The sequence below is a fragment of the Bombus vosnesenskii genome, unplaced genomic scaffold (genome assembly GCF_011952255.1).
Source record: "Bombus vosnesenskii isolate JDL3184/JDL3185 unplaced genomic scaffold, Bvos_JDL3184-5_v1.1 scf7180000013265, whole genome shotgun sequence".
Classification (NCBI taxonomy): domain Eukaryota; kingdom Metazoa; phylum Arthropoda; class Insecta; order Hymenoptera; family Apidae; genus Bombus; species Bombus vosnesenskii.
Window position 1 is genome coordinate 7,320,053 of NW_022882925.1, and position 20,817 is coordinate 7,340,869.

Genomic DNA, 20,817 nt, shown 5'->3' on the forward strand with positions numbered 1-20,817 from the left:
CTGATCACGAGACGATGCTTAAATACGAGAAAAAAGTACCGACGAACTAAAGAGGTGGAAAGGAAAGAATTAAGCTGCGTTCCATGGTTTGCTACGGTTCTTCGGGTGGAAGGTGTTTTCGTTGCGTGCCTTCGTCGAAATCCGAACATTTTACGGAGATCTTTGATCTTGCATGGTGGTTTCTAAAGCTTCGATGGTCTGGAAAACTGAATAACCGTTTTCGCTTATAAAGTTGGACTTTCTCTTTGAATTTGACTGCCCATATTTTACTGTCTATTTGAAATCTATTTGAAGATATTATGGATATATAAGATATTATAAATAAATTCATAAATTTGAAAATATTTCCCCTTGGTTTTTAATAATTAATTATATCGCAAATCGTTGGTTCAATCTAAATATTGTAAACGTGAAACTTCGATAAGGTTAAAGACTCGTAATTTAATTGAACGTTGGTTTAAAATGGTTTAGCCATTTCAAGATTCGACTACCGGACGTAAAATCACGTTTAAAGCAAGCAATCATATTACTTCAGGCGATCCAAATTTCGCATGTTTGATTTTAATTACCAGTCTGGCTAAAGGGCTGTCGCGGATTTCTAGCATTTCTAGTATTAACAACTCGGATATTCATGTCGCTCATCAGTTTACGCGATGATAGCCGCCAAGTCATTCTCAAACTGTGCACGAAGACCGCACCGGTGTTAGCCGCAACCGTGCAAACGTCAAAAACGTCGTTCCCGCAACAGGACTTCCGTACAAGGTTTCGCTTCCGCATATACGTCTCTTGCCACTGATCTAAATAATATTAATCTGTTGTTGTGACTAAATAATATTAGTCTGCTGAAACTTGACGAACTGTCTAATTAACGAAATTGTTCAATTAATATTTCCTGAAATGCTATAAGAATCATTTTCTGATACAGAAATGGCAAATTTGTTATCGTAAAAGACCTAGGAGATTGGATTTTGAGAATTAAAAATTAATTGTAATTAATATCGTAGATGTTTGTGAATGTCTGAAAGAAAATGTTACTAAAAGAGCAACTGCAAATTAGATGCTTCCAATAACTTGAGAGATACGCTTAGAAATGTCATTGAAAATTCAGCAGGACTTAGCTATTACGATCTAATTACTAATCAGATTTATTTGCCAAATTAGTGATTGCCATATAATTCAGATCGTCGAAAATGACGACTTGAAATATTTCAACTGCTGTTCGATAAAATTGCAATCTTCCACAGATAAGTTTTGAATTGAAAATAATTGTTGAGATAGTTTTGTAACGAGCGGAATAAGTGATAGCTTGAGCGTGCAAGATCAGGAGAATATGATAGATGAGGCAGAACATCCCATACAAGTTGCACAAATTTTTATCGTGTGACAATTGACTCATGTGGTTTTTCGTTGTCTTGGTTAACCACGTTTGAACTTGTGCCAGGCCAAGTTTTATTCTTTACAATGAGTTGTACTATTTACGGTTAATTAATCAACAATACCAGCTTAGGCCAATTAAATTGAGGTTGATAACCGTTGTTTAAACTCAGATTCATCTCGCTGCGGAACGAATTTTCTATTTAATCCGATATAATACGTAATCTCGGACCTACTTCCAATTAAAAAGATCTGACATAGTCAGCCACCTCTCAGCGACGTTCTATCGGCGTGTAAACAAAATTACTGCAGAAAGACCTATCGCATGATATAAATATCATTGAAAATGCGATAGTCATAGTTAAGGGATGTGCAAGGAGGGTAAAAAGTCCCGAGACTTCTTCCGTTCGCGAGAAAACAGCCGCGAGTTTTCACCGGCGAAGGATTAACATGTGTTTACGATAAATCCAGGTTTTAACATCCAGTTATCACGAAACGAAGCTTTTGTTTCACGGCATAAAACACGATGGCCGCTACGTACGTACGCGCCCCGTTCACGGAAAAGACGAAACAACTTCTAACTACCGTTATAAATAATGAGGTGCAATTAAAGGGGCCAGAAGGATAAAGCCTCGTAGGAAAAAGTGTAGGGAAACGAGGGAAACACTATCATGTCGCGGTTAGATATATCGTAGTGCGTGTCTGATGAGCTGATCAGGGGAGGAAGCTTGGACTGGCTGGTACGAAACTTTGTTGAAACGCTCCGAACAGCCGTGAGTTTCTGTGTGCACGTGCACAGAGAAACACCGGAACAGTTCTATGAATTTCGTGAACGAGCCTGAGCTCTCTGTGGCAGGAAGGGTTATAATTGTGAAGAGGTTGTTGGAGTAATATCGCATGAAATGCGTCATTTGCGATGTAATAAATAATGGTAATTAATATTTCGAATATTAATCTCTCAATATGGAGAGGCACAGTGGAAAATAGTGAAAAGAATAGTAATTAATAATAAACGCAGGCGAGTTAATGGAATTCTTTTTTATTATTTTCTCCACCTGTTTGCAAGTTTGCAATTTATAGTACGGAATGATTATTTCTAACCCTTTCTACTCAGGCACGCTTTTGCAATAAAACAAAGAGTTTTGCTTTGAAACAAAGAGTTTTATTTTGAAATGGCAAAAGTTGTAAATTTCAACAGTAGTATTTTTTCTTTCTCCATATTTTTTAATAAAATTTATTTATTGCGAAGACAATACGATAAACAATTTTCCCGTTACTGTCAATGGAGTACAAAATATTAATATAACGAAATATTTGAGTTATTCGAGGGTTTGGTAATTCGATTAGTCAGGGTTCTCATCTTCTTTCCAATTTTTGGCTATAAAATATATCGTGGATAGACGAATTCTAAAAGTGGTATTAAAATATTATGAGTGATAAACGGTGCAGATTAAACGTGAAATACTACATAATGAACGAATGATAAATATTAAACGTTCAAATGATATAGGCTCTGCTTGCTCGGTATTAAGGGTTTTTGTGGAATGTTTGTTTAATAAAATGAAGCTGTAGGATTATTATCAATTACCTCACGCTTTTGACGTTATAGGAAAATGTTATTTATCAATGTATAACGTAAATTCCTCGTGCCGTTTGTCAGATAATAATTTCATGTAGGAATCTGTGTAACAGTGGAACGAAGAACTCCCGTTGTAAAATAATTATTTATTTAATAACGATAAAAGATTGGCAATCTGTTTATTCAGACCAGTATTGATTGATATTACTTTAAAGAAGAACAAGCACGATTTTTCCCCTTAATTGCTTAAATTGCGCCACACTCTCGTGACACTTGCTATCCTCAAAGCAGAGCAAACATTAATGGCTTCCTCCACTTCACTTTCATTTTTCTTCCTGGCCTTTCTGCCTGTAATGAACATAAGCAGCTTATAACTCAGTCCGTTTGTCTTTATGAAAACGTGACGATTATCTGTCGTTTACTGGTATTGTTTGCATTCACGCGTAGACTCCTCGAGAAATATCAGGAAATGTAAAAGCAACAGGTCATTTGATATTTTAAGACACGAACATCTTTCCCTTTATTCGAAATAAATAATTCGTAACTAAATGGATAAAACAGGAAATCTCATTAAAATAGTTTCTATTGAATATCGATCCATTTATTTCGTAGATTTTGTACTGTAAAAATTGTAATCTCTGAAGGTTGCTTTCTACTAGAATATATTATTTTCCTTGCTCGAATTTTCTCTCCAATAATTAAATTTATACATTTTTCATCGCATCTCGATTATCAAAGTTTTCCAATCAAACAAAGATGTCTTTTGAAAACTCTCGCTAGTCAAGCTGAAAGTTCTAAAGAATACAACCACCTCAAGCAGGAGCAAAGAATACTTATAGCGAAAGTTTGCATCCCTCTTTCATGTATATTAGAATTCTTCGCATATTTTTGAAATGTACCATGGAAGAAACTGAATTACCATGTAACTAGGGTTGGGACAAAGCTCAATTTTCACCAACCTTCATGAAACATATGCACATCACCAGTCTACGGTCTAATAGAAGTTGCATCAGTTTCCTCGTTAAATCTTGCAGTCGCAACTTGCATACGTTTTTCAACTTTACCATCTTCTTTTCACGCCATGCCTTAACGTCTGTCGCATAATGCACACGCTTCATCGTTAGCCTGTCTGGAAGAATGATTTCTAATTTTACCGAAGCTTAACAACGAAGGTCGTATTTCACGAAACGATCGCCCATCTAATAGAATGTGAACTGCTAATTGGTCTGGCGCCTCTTCGAGTTTATTCCTTCTTCCCGAACTGTGATGCGTTCAATGCTTTGACTAGTTGTTGAAAACTTTAATGCTTCGAGTAATCGAAAATAAAGTAGAATATATTTCACTATTTTATTCGCGAATCGAACTTTCAGTGTGTTATATACGATTTCACTTATGCATATTCGGCTACGTAGAAAGATGACTTTCATTTTCGTGACAGAAGCGCATTATTCATAAAGTGATTCGACCCGTTCTTTATGAAATGCATACAAATTTCTAATTTCAAACTTGGAAACTTTTTTATAAAAATTTATGCGTTTTGTTCCTCAATACTCTCCATTGATATTCGTTCCATAATACACTCTATGTTAATAGGGAAAAAATTATTCCTAAAGTCAATTTCGAGCGTGAAATCACGGTTTTCCCGTGAAATTCACGCACCTGGATTACTCTTATCTGGAAAAGTTGACTTGTCACATCCGCTACGCGTCGCATGAATCATCATTTTACTCTCGTCTGCGAAGCTGCATTAATTGGCAACATTCCAATTACCGGATTATCTACTCGAAACAACTCGGCAATTTGCGGTGCAATTTTATCCAGCCATTTATCGGTCAGAGAACTGTCAGTTATTTTCACCTCGAATTCTCATTCTCGTCACGTAGCGGACAGCATGACGAACGTTGCGATTTGTTACATTACACTCGTTCGTTTTATCGCGGCCATTGAATAGCTGAAGAATCGTCAAGTGGTAATGGGAAGCGGCGTAAAACACCAGGAATGATATTTTTCAAAATGAGCAGGAAACGATCTCGTACGTTAATGACCATGCTGTTTGCTTATTAAATAAAAATTGCTCCCCTTCTACAATTGAACTAACAATGTTAGGGAAATTTTTCGAGTCGTTACAAAATACAAACAACTGAAATTCTGAAACATAAATTTTATAAAATACAAATCAGCTGATTATACACTAGTAGCTTTTCATCTGTAAGACAATTTATGAAAAACGCGAGAACGTTAATTCCGAAACTTTATGAGAAGAAACAATATCTTGAACAAACTTTCTGAACGAATCGTTAAAAGCGTTTTCTGGAAAACAATCCGATCACATTGATAATATTATCACCCTCGATGATACAGTTTGAACCGGAATATAGACTCTTTAATGCTTACTGTGAATCGTATCTCAATCCCCCAATTACATCGTAGCACGCATTTATTGCCGGTGGTTAGAACATGGCGCGCGAGTCAGGCGCGCCGCTTTGAATCGCTTTCTGGAAGTATTAATTAGCGAAATTCTAATTAACGTATTAACACCGCGAGACAACTTACCAACACCGTATCGCATTATATCCCGTCGCTCAGACGGCAAACTCGCTAGTTATATCTGCTACAAATTTCTCTCTCTTCATTCGATCCAAAACCTCTCGAGCTTTGCCTGTCTGTCTGGCCATAGAACGAGCACGTATTATGCATCAGCTTTCGCTATGAAATTTTCCCCAAACATATAGAATAGATAATAAGCCCAGATACAACGTGGATTATGAATGAAGTCTTATTTTTACTCGTAGAGTATGCTACCATCTTTTTGCGGAAGAAACCTGTAATACCCTTGTGTAGAAAGCATCAATATAGGTAAAGAAAGATGACCAAAAGTGCCAAATTCGTATCTTCGGACGCCGAAAATCCTAATAAGGCGTTATCCTATAAGAACGAACGTATCGTCAGTTAAAATTTATGACAAATATGATAGGAAAGTTAGAAAAAATTGATGAAAAGTTGGCGAAGCCCCGAAAGGGGAATTGGAACTTTCTCATTTTGAATGATCATAACTTCCAAATGAATGTATTAAATGCGAAAACTCAAGCGCTGTTTTGCAAAGGAAAGTCAGTATTTCTATAGTATGTAAAAACATATCGCTCAAATTGTTAATTGATAACCGTCGACTTGGTCTGCATTTTTTATGACTTTTCCATCACAATTGCAATAAATGGTTTTACTTTCATACCTTAAAAATCATAGAATGACGCCTTATTAGAATTTTAGATGCCCGAAGGAATACAAAGGATCTTTTTAAGCGTCCTCCTTTTGTCTGATAGGAGTAGCTACATTATACTGCGCGTAAATCTTAATTGGTCAAAGTGACGGATAAAACAGGGTGGCTGATCGAAGGAAGACATAACAGTTACGCATCGACGAGCCACGGTCACTCGTTGTCGTGGTTCCCCCTGACTGGATTGTTGTCGTTTCATGGCCATGCAGCTTCGTAACGGGGCAAACGTCAGCGACAATGGTCGTTTTATTAGAAAGTTCGGAGGCAGGGAAGCGGCTGATCATTATGCAGCTCGCGTTGTCATATTCCATTACCGTGGCTGCCGGTTACAGATGCAGCTGCCGCGGTTAGTTCGAAGAACAATTCGCAACGCGATATAGGAGCCGGCATCACCCTTCAACCGTGCTTGCAGATGACATCGATACTCGACTTCCGCCTCCGCACCCAGGCGTTTGTAGCCTCTCGGTTTCCATCGCAAGCACGATTCACCATCGAGCAAACTTTACCGTGTTTCGACGACAACGACGACGACGACGACGACGACGATGGAAATGACTGAGAAGCGGATAACGCGCGTACGCGACCAACAATACACGTGTTGATTTCTCGGAACTCTTCGTGATAGTCTGTAATCCGTATTTGTTGTAAAACTGATACACTGGCGGCTGTTTATTTCTTTTGGAAAAATCGTTCGAATGTTCGTTAATTCTTTTTACGATATTTTTCCTTCATTCGGATACTTTGGAATAAGACGGCATAGAAAATATTTTTGAAGCAGTAATCCAGACTGATTTAATCAAGAAAAGATGAAAGATTGTAATATTATTCTATATTTTGAAAATTGCGATTTACACTTTACGATTAAATAAATAAATATTTCTCTGCATCAATTATGTGAATCTTTTTGTATTTTAACGTTTAAATATTGAAAATTTTACATCTATGTATCGTTATGAATTACTGATAATTCGTACGGTATTGTATTGATTAGGTGATTGGAGGACATTTGAGATAAAAGTTGCATCGGAACCCATGTTTAAAAACAAATTCTCATATTCCTCAGAGTCAATGAACGCTCTATAATTTTGAGCAGGTTCTACAACCTAAAATCACGCAAGTTCAAATATACACACGTTATTGTTAGTATGGAAACGTTTGATTTCTTTTTGAAATATTCTCTATTTCTGCGAATAGCGTATCGGTTCCAGAGCAAAGTTCAACAGATTTATATTATTCGTCACATTTATATTCCGCGACAGTTCCAGAGATAGAGAGGACTAGTCGAAATAATTTCATTCGATGAAACGGTCATTTATACGGGCAGAGTTGGAACCTGGCGGCTGAATGGCATTTTTATGCATATCGCAGATTGCACAGTTCGAAAAGTCAACTGGAAGCAAAATCTGGCATTCGGGAACGACGTGGAGAAGGAAATAGGATACAGGCTGGATATTTAACCAAGATTATGGCAGCTCGTTTAGTGAAACATTCGCGGAAGTTAAGCGCCTTTCTCGGTCGCCGACGCCGGTCTGTTTTAGGTAACTCTGAGAACGTCGCTGAGATAATTCTTATCAGGCTGTCTGGTTGTTTTAACGTTAGCCAATTCTAATTTCTTCGAGCTCGATACGCGTTGAGAGCCAAGGTTTACGCGCCCGTACGAACGTTACTGAAAGAAATTCAACTAGTCGTAGAATTGATCGAAACTTACCTTTTCTTTTTAGTCGAATTATTTTTTTAGAAAAATGTGTATTTCACTACCATGCGCGAATTGTTAATTAATCGAATCCATCAAAGTGTCTGGATATGTCTAAAGTCGAAATCGATGGGGATTTGTAATAATGTATTGGTTGAAATTAATGTTAAGATAAAGACAGGAAATAGTTTAGGTATTGTTAAAGTAAATGTTGTCGTGTAGTTCATTCGCGTCTAATTAGTGTAGGTAATACCTTTACAGTAGGTAGTATATTAATACATACGTTTATTGCGTTATTTTACGTAGAACGTGTGTCAACTAATATTAACTTGTTCATTTACATTAATTCCACATCAACTGCTAACGAATATTCTGATTTAATACACATTTGTGTATTGCATTTGCAACGTTCGGGCGTTGTATGCACTCGGTAAACAACGGCACAAGTAAATACATGCTACCATAGAGATTAGTTTACGACCACGCAGAAAACAGAAATTATTCAAACATTAATATTCCATAGTTGGAACGTCTGTGAATACTACTCCGTAACTATAATTAGGAGACTATGAACAATTCTCTTGAAAAATTCATTCCTTCAAATGTTAGTATTAGCTCGTGCCATTTTTTTCTATACGTTGAAAATCCAATTACTTTTCCTCTCGAGATTTAAGAAAATTGTTAACCATAACATTACGTATCACAGAGATTAGATATTTTTACCATAAACATGAAAATAGCCTAATTATAAGTCATACATCTTCCGTTCCGAAATATTTAGTTTTGCCTTCAACGAGCAAACTGAATTCTCTTCAACGACGCAACAATCAACTCGATCCAACAGTTCAATTTCTACTACTTTGCAAAGATGGTTTCGGATTGTCGTAATGTAAATAGACGCAAAATAAGTGATAAGCTCGTCCTTTTTAGACTCTCCACCTAAGCCACATACATTATCATCGGTATATTTTTGTGATACATTTGTAGTCAACGTGTCGTTTTGTTTCAAAATGTCATAAAAGTGAACAAATCATTTAGGTTGACTGGCGTGCGAACAATTTCCCCGTTATATGTACAAGTAGCCATCATAATCGAGCTGACTTTTAGCTGTGGTAGATTATGTGTACACCCTCGTGGTTCTATCTGTACGACGTGTTTGGTTAGGTTACACAAAGGATGGGTCTGTGTCGTGTTTCGCACTGACTACACACCCACTGGAGTCAGCTGGCTTGGTACCCTGTCTAAGATTATGTTTGTGCTCTTTGTCAGCAGGAAATCATTATTTTCGATAATAGAGAGGTAGTCAGAAAATGTGGTTAATGTTCAAGAATCCGCGATCAAAATTGCTTACACAATACCGCGAATGTATTTTTAATCAAAGAAAATATAGTAGTTAACTGAAGACATTATACAAGCATGTACATTTAATCATATCACATGATCGCGGAACTTCTTATTTTTATTCAATCTCGAGTTAACTGCATACTTGAAAAGAGTAAAACAACCTCTGAAAAGTTGTTCTGATAAACTTAAAATATTTTCCAATCGAAGCACGCCTCGTGTGGATTATAATTAAGCCAACGATCGATATATTGACCGGACGATGTTAGGTTTAAGGTGGATTAAGATAGATCTTTAGATATCCTCGATAATTTCATGAATCATCGGTTCGTTCAGAAGTAATTCGCATAAGCTGCTTCCAGTTCCATATCGAACGCAATGGGAAACGTGTCCAAGAACGAAATCCGCGAAGCCTATTCAGTACAACGCAGAGAATAGTCTTTCCTCATTTTTTTCCGGGCAAAGACAGGAAGAATGGATAATTCGCTGACACAACGGCTCAACTGTTCTGATCACTCGAACGAGCATCCATTATCCACCTTAGTGGTATCTAGTACGATACAGAAACGCACCGCAAAGGGACGAAATTAATAACTGTTTGCGGACACGTTAAGCCCCTTTGCAGCCGTCCGCTTTATTAATTTAAGCTGGCTATTAAGCCAGGAGACAGATTTCTATCGCGATTCTGCTGTTACTGCGCGACAATTGCTTCTCTTTTTACGATAAACGACCGTGCTGCACACGGTATTTAGGACACTGTTTTAAATGAATTCTGATTATTGTTAATACATTAAACTTGAAGCTTAAATAAAGCTGAATTAAGATTTATGAAATTATAAATCCTATATACACGTTTTAAGCAAATATTTGAATATTTGACTCTCTTTTCTCCGCGAAAATATTTAATATATTATTGCACAATGCTATAATGTATTTTTATCATTTTTGTTTCAGATGTCAACATGGTGGCCGAACCAAAACCCCATCAAACCGGACGCAAACGACAGAATGTAACCAAAACTGGCAACGATTGGTATGTGAACATACTTTCTCTAGCTACGTATTATTAACACGTTTACTGTAAATCTAAGAAATATTTCGAATTATCTCTGTAACGTTAAAGATATCGAATATTCTATCGAACATGCTGTTTATTCAAATTAATTCCGTCCATCGATGGAACTACCATGATAGCCAGCGTATTAAAATTCAATTTTCGAAACAGTGTAAGCTAATATACACGGTATTGATATGAAACGTAACAAGATCCAGTTTACATATCTCTGTTGCTGGTATTTGATAATGACAAGTAACATTATCAAAAACTAGTAAAAGAACCGGTTATAATCTTTACGGAGAAAAAAGGTAGAATCACATTAAAGTCCTTCTTATCCAAATTTGAAGATCAGGTTTTGCGTGAACGTGTGTAATAAAGACATACACACTGTAGGAGTGCAAAGAAAACACGAATAATAAGTAAGAAGTTATCACACGAGGAAATTCGTAGATTCTAGTGGAAAATTGGGTTAGAGAGTGTCGATTGTGTCGGTCTGTCGGATGAAAAATGGCGTTCTTCTTCGGTCTGTTCCAAAAATCTGTAATGTCGCGCGAGACTTGGCAGCTAGCCTAAGCCTGCAGATCGCATCACGGACGAGGAAGTTGGTCGCAGGTCGCGCATAAATCTTCCACGTAAACGGAGAAGTCGCATTTCATTCGAAGGGCGACCACTTGATCCCGTCGCCGTCGCTGGCTCGAACCGTGAGATCGCCTTAAGAACAGCGTCAAACAAATGCTAAACTCGATCTAACTGGCCTGCTCTTCGCGCCATGCTTCTCGCTTGACGACGTGCTGAAACAGTGTTTTACGCGACGTACGTGACCATGAAATTGCGAGAACCTCTCAGCTCGACGAGAAACGCGTCACCCGGAAATGAAACAACGATAATCGCCGGCTAATCCGCCTGCACTCGCGATTGTTTAGCGTTTAGACTGATTAAGCTGACGCTTTTTGCCGGAAAAACGTTGGATATATTAGAATCGCTTTGTTCCTAGACTTGTTTATTTCTCCATCGCGTTTTCTGACGGAATTTCGATTGTATATCGACAGATGGATTTTCGCAAAATTCGCCGAACGTTTGGGAGGTTCTCTCAAACGAAGTTCGAGGAAAGGACAGAGAAGGATGGATGATAGAGGGAACCACGGTCGTATTTCCTAGAAGGGAAATAACGTATGTACATTGTTATTATTCGATTCCTCGATAAAACGTGTTCGATATCCAAACGGTGAGTGAAAAGGAAGTGATATAGAAAGGTATATACTTCGGTTTATTAAATTTTTACTAGAATTTTAGCTATATCGGTAAAGTGAAATATAAAAGTGTACATAACAAAGAGATGTTAGCGTGAATATTTTAGCAGCAACTATGACATGACTTACCACCTTTTAGGAATAAAAGATTAGAGATTGGAAGTTTTATACCTTTTTTGGGGGGAGGGTCACGTAAGAGCGTTGATCAATGGCGCTGATGGAATATTTTATTAAAAAGATATATTTATGGTTAATGGGGCGGACTAATTTGAAGTGAAAGATAGCACGACCGAATTAACACGAAGAATCAAAAAATTCTTTATCGTTGGAAATTTTATTACCGCTTTCATTGTTCGTTTTAATATGCCACTATAATTCTCTGATATTGAATTACTTTCTCGGAATCTGCAAATATTACTTTGATAACGCTTTTCCACCAATGAGACCAGATAAAACAGGTTGTTCGTTGCTTTAAGGACAATGTCCCTGGGGAAGGCAGAATTCCGCAGGTTTCTGTAGGGAAACCGTGACATCTCGTATCGCGTCATCTGGTTTCACGATCTGCCGGCCGAAGAAAACGAGCCAGTCAACTCTGGTAACTGGTTAAGGTCCGCAAGCAAAGTGGACCGAGGGACACCGATTGTTTAGACCCTAAACTTTGGAGGGACATAGAGCGTGTTTGGTTGGTTGCACGAAACACGGTCTCTGTCCTCGGCTTGCGCGATAGTCGCTAATATAAAACGGCAGTAAACCGTGATTGTTAAAATTTAACGATCCACCCGTTTTTCGCTGCAATATTTCTCGCGTACGGAATGAATTTTCCGGCGGTTCTCGCGTGACATTTAAAATTTGCCGAAACATGCGGCAAAATGCGGGATTGTGCGACTACTGAGTCTGACTGCTGCCTCGTTGTCGCTATTTTTTAGCTTCGCAGCAAATTGAAAGGAATAACGACGATCATTTTTCCACGATGGCCGAAACGGTCGCTTCGAAAAATTTTCGTCCCGTCATTTGAAAAATATAGCGTGGCTCCATTGAAATACGCCCCCATGTTGTCCGCTACTCTTTCAAGCCAATAGACAAACGCAGAATTGGCCTGTTTGGAAATATTCAATAAGATTTAGTATGCAGTGTCTTTAATTGGCGTAAATTCCGATTTGAAATTTCCTTTCTTCTTCTTTTTCTTTTTGTTTCTTTTTGTAGTTCTTATTCGCGGTTATTGCATCGAAAAATATTTCTAGTAGGTACTTCGTGAATTATTACGTTTGCTTATTAAGATAAATTGACTACTACGTGCAATTTTAACGTTTAATTTTTTTGTCAAAGATTATATTACAAGTTATCAAATTATTTTTCACATCGAATGTTCCGTAGGGAATGTGCAGCTATATAACATATTATTAATACAAATTCAGAACTTTCTAGCTACAAAACGTGACATTTGCAGGAGCATATCGTGCAATATTAAAATTCGTATATTCTACAATACATAAGAAATGACGATGGAGAGGTGCATATGGTAGCGTGCTATCGATTTTTCAATAATTTCAGAAACAAAGCGAGACATTTCATACATATATTATGTAAAATCGTATACAATCTTGGAATATGATATTCTCCCCGTTAATATGGTTTATTGTCCAAATATTATTAATAAATACTGTGTGTTTTAAATGTGAATTTCGAATGTGAGTTTCATTAATGTGTAAAAAAATGCGCGTAATATTATTGACAATGGTCGCTTTCGCTATTTTCGGTGTGTGAAAACGTTTAAACGTGAGTAAAATGTTTCAACGAAATCCTATCTGAATTGAAATCCACTTGAAAATGGTTTTGAATTATTTTAAAAAATCCATGTTCCACGTTGTTGAATTTCAGTAAAGTTTCCAATGGGGAAAATTTTTGAAGCTGGTACTCTTACCATTTGAGTGTTGCTCATTTCGCGGACATGATATTTGGATACTGTCAGAATTTAAAAATCTGCTAGTCTGACCGTCCCTTTTCTCATATAGGGCGTTCTATTAAATTTTCGAACAAATTTTTCTTGCTACGTTACACACCTGCATCAGCTTCTATTTCTAATTCGTGTTTCTACAATCCTAATGCATTTAGGATTGTAGAAATGCAATTTCTATTTTCATTTATTTCTCTGGTATTTGTCGCTATCGCATAACATTATTATATTTATATAAATTATTACATTTCGTACGTGTAAAAATACAATTCACCAAAAAATAGGAGTTGCATAATTATTTAATTTCCAATCTTTTTGGTCCAATTTAAAATTCAAATTTCATGCAAAGAGAAAAGGGGTGATAATGAATAAATTTCCCTTAGAAAAAACAATAATGGCGGGCGCAGAGGCGATCTCGTTCACGCGTCTGCCCTTCTACCGATGAAAATAATTGCTTGTACACGCAGCAGCTGTCCTCTTCATCAGCCGTACGTACCCATTGTCCGTCAGACGTTTTCACGGAATTGTCGGCTTTATAACGTCACGTCATTTACCGTCGAGGCATCTTGGAGCAGGGCGAAGTTGTTGTCTGGCTAACACAGCTGCTGGCCGCGAGACAGTAAAATCACCGTCCTAGCCATTGTGTCTATCATGATATGCAAGGCTGAAAATTTTACGAGGGATGAGAGACTCAAAACTTAAACGAAAAACATCGTTAGTTAAGATTATACGATATTCTAACGCTTCTTGCTTTTCGTGTACAATTAATCAATTAATTTTGGAGATCTCCAATGTACATACGTTTCAGGGTAATATTCAGTATGAATTATGTATTTAATCCTTAACGTTCTAAACATTGTACATTCACTAAAATGTTGCTACGGATAGAATATAGTTAGGATCTTGATGTTATGCACATATTTACCTACTTACGCTACTTCCATGTTACATATATTATGTAACGTAATTCAGAACGTACGTATTAAAAAATTGAAGATGGGATATGCTATAGCATTTGTTTCGTGCCTGCCTTTCTTGTTTTGATTTTCATGTTGTACATTCCTTGATATAAATTACAGTGGTTGGTTTCGGTCAAAGGAGAAAAGAAATTTTTTACTCGCACACAGGATAACCGAATTAATATGATTTCACGAACTGGTCGAGAATTTTAAACGAAGAGCGTACTGTTAATGTAGGAATAAGTAATTAGACACGTACAAACTTAACTAGACTTTTAACAAGTTCGTTTTAATCTTCCCTCTCGAAGCGAGTTTCTCAGGGGTAACTTTCTATTCCTTTTCTGGTAATTGGCAATCATCCGGAGCGGCAGACTGCTGCAAATAATCAAAAAATTATGTATAACAGACAAATTAATAAACTACAAGCGCTAATATAATTTTAGTAATATTAGCTCGACAAATTAGACGAAAACCAAAGTTATACGAGTACCCTTAATTTATCAAACAAAATGAAAAAAAGGCGATCGAATAATACAACTTTTTGTGAGCACTGTCATCTTCGTCATTTTGACGAAAAAGAAAATAGAAATCAGAGTTTAAACGATCGTTCACTTTTGGCCAATCGAATTACGTTCTCAAACTTCCTCTAAAAAAGAAAACCACCCTTTTTACAACCTCGTAACTCAACCAAAATTCCATCTCCGCAGACGTTCTGTTGAGACCAATCTGAAAACGTCAAGGCACAGGTAACTGCATAGTTGTACACCGCGGGATACCGCGGATGGTCTGACAGTTTCCGTGAACGTAAAAAGAGGCCGTGACAAGGGAGAAAGAGCGAGAGAGAAAGGAAGAAAAAGAGCGAAAGGGGAAGAGAAGGAGACAAAGCTGGAAAACATATTTCGCACCGGCTGATGCATTATCCGTGAGATGTCTGCAACAGATAGTGTCGTGGGAAAACGTCGATAGCCCTTTTCGCGAATGAAGTCTATTCTCGGGCTTTTTCTTCCGTTTTCCACCGCTTACAATCTCGTTCTTCCTTCTTCTTTTTTTTCCTCCTCTCTCCCTCCTTCTTCCACCCTATTTTACCCTCTTTTCTCGCGCCTCTTCTTTTTTCTACTCTTCCAGAAGATTCGCGCCGGCAAAAAGGCAGTTTCGCGACGATTTTCGCGTGTCCATTGAGAGAGACAGAGCAGGACTTTTTTTCCTCTGGTGGTCGTTGAACGGTCGCCACTTTTTTGATGACTCCTCGGCGACGTAATTTTCCGTCATCCAGCAACGAATGACGAGCGCGAAAAGCCTCCGCAAAAGTGACTATAATAGTTTCCACGGTGAACAATGCCCAGACTTCGAGAGTTTCGAAGTAAATGCGCGTACTGCTGCTGCTGGCTGGCGTTTCGCGTTGAAAGAAATTGTTCGTGAAGTACGTTGCCCGGAAAGATTCTTGCCCGATGCTCTCTTCTTCTGCCAGTTCTTTTCCTCCATCTTTTTCTTCTTCTTCTTCTTCGTCATCGTCGTCGTCGTCGTAGTCGTCGACGTCCTTTCGTTCTCTTCGTCTTTTTCATTTCTTCTTTTTGTTTTGTCCGCGGGAGCATTCGTTTACTGATTCGAGGAAATAATATGGTTGGATGAAGAATATCCGAGGACGATCACGATAGTGAAATTCGCAGTGCAAGCACTTGCGTCTGGGATTGCTAGATGTCGATGAACCTTCCTGAAAGGAACCTGGTTCTTAGATCTTCTTTGACGAAGTTTGAAATGGGACAGTTCTTTATTTTATTACGTTCGTCGAGCTCTTCCATAATTTACCGATCGTTTTTCATTCGAATTCGTGGTTATTAGATTGTATTCGAGGGAGGTATATACAAGAAACGAGAACATCGATCCGTTCCACAATCTTTAAATTCTAAGAAGTTGTTTTAATTATACAAGGCTCTAAAGAAAGGATCGAAGAGTTTAAAGATAGTTGAATTAAAGCAATAAGTGGGAAATGTATGTATATATCAAACAATGTTCCACACATTGAATATACATTCATCGATTTATTATTTCAACCTGGAAATGTCGTATTCAAGGAAGCATCAAACGCCTCTCCAACAGCACGATAAAACTCGCAGATAGAAACAGCTCCAATCACTCTGCCCTCTGTTTGCATCTCTTCACTTCGCCCACGCAACCTTAAATCAATTTCGACAATGTCATTGAACGAGACTGAAACAAGATTCCCAACGCGTGACAAAAGTGACGGCAACGGAACCAACCAGTCCGTAGTGCCGTTAGACGAATAAATAAGTCAGAGTAGCCCGGCACAAGGGGAAATATACGTACAAACAGGGAGGCGAACGCGATATCTCGAAGGCGTCACTTAATATCGTCAGTCGACGCCCAATGTTCTCCCCGTTCTTCCGCTGTCGCGCTTTAATGTAGCCGTCAATCCACACCGTTTTCACCAACTCTCACGAATTCCCCTGTTTTCGTTGTTGTCGCCGCCGTCGTCACCGTCGTCGTTCCAGCAGTCTGCGTTCGTAAATCGTGTCGAATCAAAGCTCTGCTCCGGGTCGATCGTAATCGTCCGTTTTATTCTCGTCGCGCGGCACCACCGAGGATGCAAATGGTCGTCCGGCAGACGGCCAAATAAATTTGCATATTAAGCTATATTTTAATACGCGTGCGTGTCCACAGTAACAGCGAGACATTTAAAAATTATACTTGCAAACAGGGGAACATAATTAACGTCACCGGCACGCACCATCATCCAGCGACGTCGACTCGCCCTCACCCTCATCCTCGCCCTCGCCTTCGCCCTCGTCCTCCTCCGTAGCATTCGGTTACCGCGCCGTTCAAAATTTACCACTCGTTTCGAGTGTCCCGAGACGAGAGAAACTCGCACGACGCCGGAATTTTAATTCGCGGATGATGAATCACGCGAGAAAGGTAAATCGCGTTGGTTCGCGTCACACCACCGCCGATAGACCCACCTCGTCCGTGCATTTTTCTCTAGCCGAACGACGAATTTTGATTCACTCGAGACGACGAACGTAATACGGTCACGTCGCGGGAAAGTTTGTCCTGGATAGTTCGGAGTAATTTGTCAGTATCAGATTGGAGGGAAATGTAGTGCGGAGACGCGCTGTTTACTCGTTTCCGATTGCCTCTGTCTCGTTAACGTAATGGAGGCTTGATGACGGCCAAGTTTGAACCGGTTTCGAGAGGACAGGAAAGGTACTCCGTGTATATCTCGTTTGCGAACATTTTAGTTTCGACGAGATCCTGATGACTTTTTTAAGGAATTTTGTAAGTTGCATCTTCGACGATCCAATTTGGTTTTGTGAAATCGTACAAAATAACACGTTATTTCATTTGAACTTGAGGTGATTTTGGATATAGGCATGTATGACGATTCTCACTTCTCGGTTACAACTCAACTGTTTTCTTGATCCGATTCGTTTCTTTTTTTCGCACTTCAATATCCGCACTATGCACGCGTTCGTTAGCCGTCTGCGACCGTTGCGACGTATGCCTTCTTCCAAATATTCGGCAGAAGGACCGTAGCAATATCAATGGCTCATTAGGCCCGTCGGCACTTACGCTTCGGTGATACTTGTACCAACGAAACCGTTGGAAAGTTTTGTTGTCGAGTGCCGCTACAAACTTTATCGCATTAGAATTTGGATCGAAGCTGCCACAAAAGGCTGCTTTCGCGAGAATTTATAAAACGTTTGAAATGAATTTAGGAAACAATGAAAATTCAGTTTCGCGAAACTTCGTAAAATAATGTTTCGTTTCACTGAAACCACATTGCATCCAGATTTAGATATTTCAATAATACAATTAATTCGATGCGCTTTGATCCGATAGATTTTATTTTGGGCAGACCCTTTCTTCTTTCGCTATTGTATCACAGTATTAAATTCGCTTAATTATTCATTTACGTCATATTGATACCAAATTAGTTATTAATTGAGTATCAATTAAAATCAGAACGTCAATTGTTTTGCGGTGGGCTGTGCGCCAGTCCGAGGATATTTGATTATAGTAAATTTGCATATACATATTTGATGTTTCATGATGCAACATAATGCCATTGATTATGGAATTAAAATTTCAAGGATCGTTAATACGAAGTTAACATTATATCAATTAACAGCATTGACGACCTGGGGAAAAAGCGAAAACTATTTTATTATTGTTTTGAAATGAATTTAGATATCTCAGAATTCTCTTAGAAATTTAAAGATAGACCAAGACTTAAACATTATGTAATTATTAGAATATTCGCGCATTTACTAGAATAATCTTTCTATGTAATGAATATTTAATTATGACTATAAATCTTTTCGTCTAGGGTGATTGAATGAATCTAATTCTGCTACATCTGACAATGTGAATTATTATTAATATATATTTCAATTATCATTCCGAATTTCATGACCAGTACAAATCCACGATACGTTCATTCAACTATTTCGTCGAATAAACGATCAGGGGACAACTCGGACGTCTGGTTCGCGTGCATGGAACATCGATTCACCGGTTGAGTGACGAATGAAGACTACTTCCGGCAGAATCGACAGGTCTGTTGCAATCATTCCAATACCTGGCTGATATTTCATGATGAAGTGGCGATACTCGTCGATCGGTAACCACAAAATCGAATCCGATGATTTCGTTTTGTACCATTGACTCGAAATTAATGATTGGGAAATGAGGTTCGTTCGAAATTTTTCAACGTCAACATTTGATAAAATCGGTTGCGGAGGATCCTTTGATAACACTCATAAAACGCTGTCATCGCGTTATTTCTGTGGATATGATTTTTAAGAGGATTAAAGACGCGGGGAAATTTAAAAAATATCGAAAATAATTAGGTAGTTTAATTATCTTGATAGATCAGTGCATTGTGGGAAAAAATGGGGATTATAAATTTTCAGTACGCTTCGAACGTGAATGTGTAAAAAAAGTTAATTCTTTTTGTTAATCTTTTGTTATAATTGCTTTTCCGTGATATCTTCAGTTTTTTGTTTTTTTAAATAGAAATTAAAAAATGTAAAACATTGCTGAGCAAATAGTCATTTAAGTCGCTACTCATTCTAATAGAGAAGAGAAATAATTTTTTTTTACTTTTTCATCATTCCGTAATCTGTGAAATTTGAAAACAATCGTGCAATGTTTTCAACAAATAAAAATATCGGAGTATTTTTTATTTGGAAATTTATTTGAAAATATCAACGCTATGTATTTTTTTTTAAGCAGGAACCATTCTGTAAACAACGTTACTTTCGGAAATTGCAGGCGGTTTTGAACGCAACAAGTGAGAAACTTGAATAACGAGGACTGGCCACCTCGGCTATATATTTTCCCTTGACAAGTTTTAATGAAATTCCATATCTGATTCTTTTAATAATATTCATCGACGAATTCCTGCTTTGATGGAAATCTACGTACCGCTAGTGCTCATGAAAGGGAACAACGTTCTAGATTCTAGATTATCATTGGCTCGTTTCTGCTTCGTTTAGGAGAAAACTGATACGTTCCAAGGTAATCTATATCTTTGTCTTTTTCGTGTTACAAAGAGTACGTAATTTACTTGCTTGTGAAGATCACGCCCAGCCCTTAGCATGATTGTAAGAATTTAAAAACGACATATTCTAGTTTATTTAATGATAATTTCTGTTTAGACCGCGTTACAGTAACACGTTCTTAATCATTTTTATAACGCATAGTACGATAAAATATTATTTTTCTATAAAATGATATTAACGCAAAAATTCTCGTATAAAGGAACTCCGTGTTAACGCGCGATATTTAAAACATGTTTCTCATAAACAAATAAGCCTGTCGTTATCGCGAACGTGTTCGATGAAATTTAATTATTCGGAAAATTAATTTCACATAAACACAGTTCGCCAAAGCAATCTTAATGAAAAGACATTTTACAAAAAAAAATGTCTGAAAACAAATTGCGCATATTTACGCTTGCAACTGACGTTTCCTGGAATAACAATCTCATTGGAAGGATTTCAAACTAAACGCCTGAAGTTAATTGAAAGTCCGATTTCGGAATTAATGTTGTTACGAAGTAAATTCTGTGGACTGTGTGATGCCACGATATAATTACGAAATTATTAGTTGCATATAGTACAGTAACTAGACTGTGATAACAGAAGATAGTTGGTGACTTACACGTAATGACTGATATCCCGTTGTTATATCTGATTTTAATGAGTAGAAAAGAATAGAACTCGAGTTGGCATTTAACGTTTCTGACCTGAAATGACCTACGGCAGAGAAGCACATTAATATAGCTAATGGTATTTCGAAACTTAGTTTCTCTCTCCT

General features: G+C 37.7%; 1 protein-coding gene across 2 annotated transcripts in view; it reads left to right on the plus strand.

Annotated features, from left to right (window-relative positions):
- The window catches only part of LOC117242966, a 245,041-nt gene that overhangs the window by 183,486 nt on the left and 40,738 nt on the right, over positions 1–20,817 (plus strand). For both annotated transcript variants that reach the window (XM_033510038.1, XM_033510039.1), the window contains one exon: positions 10,216–10,294. In XM_033510038.1, coding sequence (XP_033365929.1) covers positions 10,216–10,294 — 79 coding nt within the window. The remainder of the gene's footprint in view (positions 1–10,215; positions 10,295–20,817) is intronic.